At 43.8% G+C, this 1,396-nt stretch overlaps 1 protein-coding gene across 1 annotated transcript in view; it reads right to left on the bottom strand.

Annotated features, from left to right (window-relative positions):
• Positions 1-155: 155 nt before the first annotated feature.
• Positions 156-1,396, bottom strand: part of GPN1 (GPN-loop GTPase 1) — a 20,197-nt gene continuing 18,956 nt past the window's right edge. Inside the window, exon 13 of the mRNA XM_003787559.2 lies at positions 156-382. Coding sequence (XP_003787607.1) covers positions 156-382 — 227 coding nt within the window. The remainder of the gene's footprint in view (positions 383-1,396) is intronic.

The raw sequence follows: 1,396 nt of genomic DNA, 5'->3' as shown, positions 1-1,396 counted from the left end.
GCTGGATTCGAACCCGCCACCTTAGGTGTATGTGGCTGGTGCCTTAGCCACTTGAGCCACAGGTGCCGAGCCTATAATCAGCTTAATATTAGCCATTCAGTAGAAAAGCCTGGAACTCTCTCAACATAGGAAACACTTTTCTGGCGCCATATCCTCTACCATCCTCCCTCTTGCAAATTACTGGCTGTATATTCAACAGTAAAAAAATCCAAAGCAAAGAACATGAGAACCAGCAGCTGTTCTGTTTTCATCAGCCACCTCTGCCACCTCTCACCTCTGTGATCAATGTCATCAGTATCACTGTCTGCTTCCTCATCTGCTTCATCCAAGGTTCCTCGAGTCAGGATCAAATCAGAAGGGTCCAGTACAGAAGATAAGCTATCTACAGTGAAAACACTTATCAGTACATAGGCCTCCTCAAAAAAGTGATTTTGAATCAATAAGCAAGTACAATTATAAATTGGCAGGATGAAAGTGTTCATAATAAATATAAATGCAGCATCTTACCTCTTCTAAATGTACAGCTAATACTACTTAGCTTGTCTACAGTAGTTTGGTTCACCAAGTGTTTTCATGAGCCCAATAGCTCAAGTCCCATTTTGTAAGCTGAAGACTGGGTATTCTTTTTTTTCTTGAGACAGAGTCTCACTATGTTACCCTGGGTAGAGTGCTGTGGCATGACAGCTCACAGCAACCTCCAACACTTGGACTCAAGTGATTCTCTTCCCTCAGACTCCCAAGTAGCTGAGACTACAGGAGCCTGCACAACACCAGCTATTTTTTGGTCGTATTTGTCATTGTTGTTTGGCAGGCCCAGGCTGGGTTCAAACCTCTCAGTTCCAGTGTATGTGGCTGGCACCCTAGCTGCTGAGCTACAGGCACTGAGCCTGAAGCTTGTTTTAGTAGTAGCATTGTTCTTTTTACTAGCTCACAGCTTAGAAGATACAGTTTTTCCTAAGAAAGCTAAAGACATCTGAGCAGATCCAATGTGCTGGTGAATCAGAGTAAAAGTATGGACTGCTAAGGAAGATTCATGACAGAAATATAAATTCAGAGAGGGTTTGTAGACAATACAAGGTGAAATGATAAGAGCAGAGAAGCTCCTTCCAAAGGAGGAAGGGTGAAAAATGGAAAATTAGATACACTGATAGAAATAAAACTCTCTACTCAGGAAAATTAATAAAGGACTGAGGTCTAGTAATAGGAAGAAAATCTTGGGTGGCACCTGTGGCTCAATGGATATACCGAGGGTGGTGGGTTCTGATCTGGCCCCAGCCAAATTGCAACAAAAAATAGCCAGGCGTTGTGGCAGGCGCCTGTAGTCCCAGCTACTTGGGAGGCTGAGGCAAGAGAATCGCTTGAGCCCAGGAGTTGGAGGTTGCTGTGAGCTGTGATG

This window comes from Otolemur garnettii, unplaced genomic scaffold, assembly GCF_000181295.1.
Source record: "Otolemur garnettii isolate 467f Iridium unplaced genomic scaffold, OtoGar3 scaffold00022, whole genome shotgun sequence".
NCBI classification, from domain to species: Eukaryota; Metazoa; Chordata; class Mammalia; order Primates; family Galagidae; genus Otolemur; species Otolemur garnettii.
This window is presented reverse-complemented; position numbering and strand designations above follow the sequence as displayed.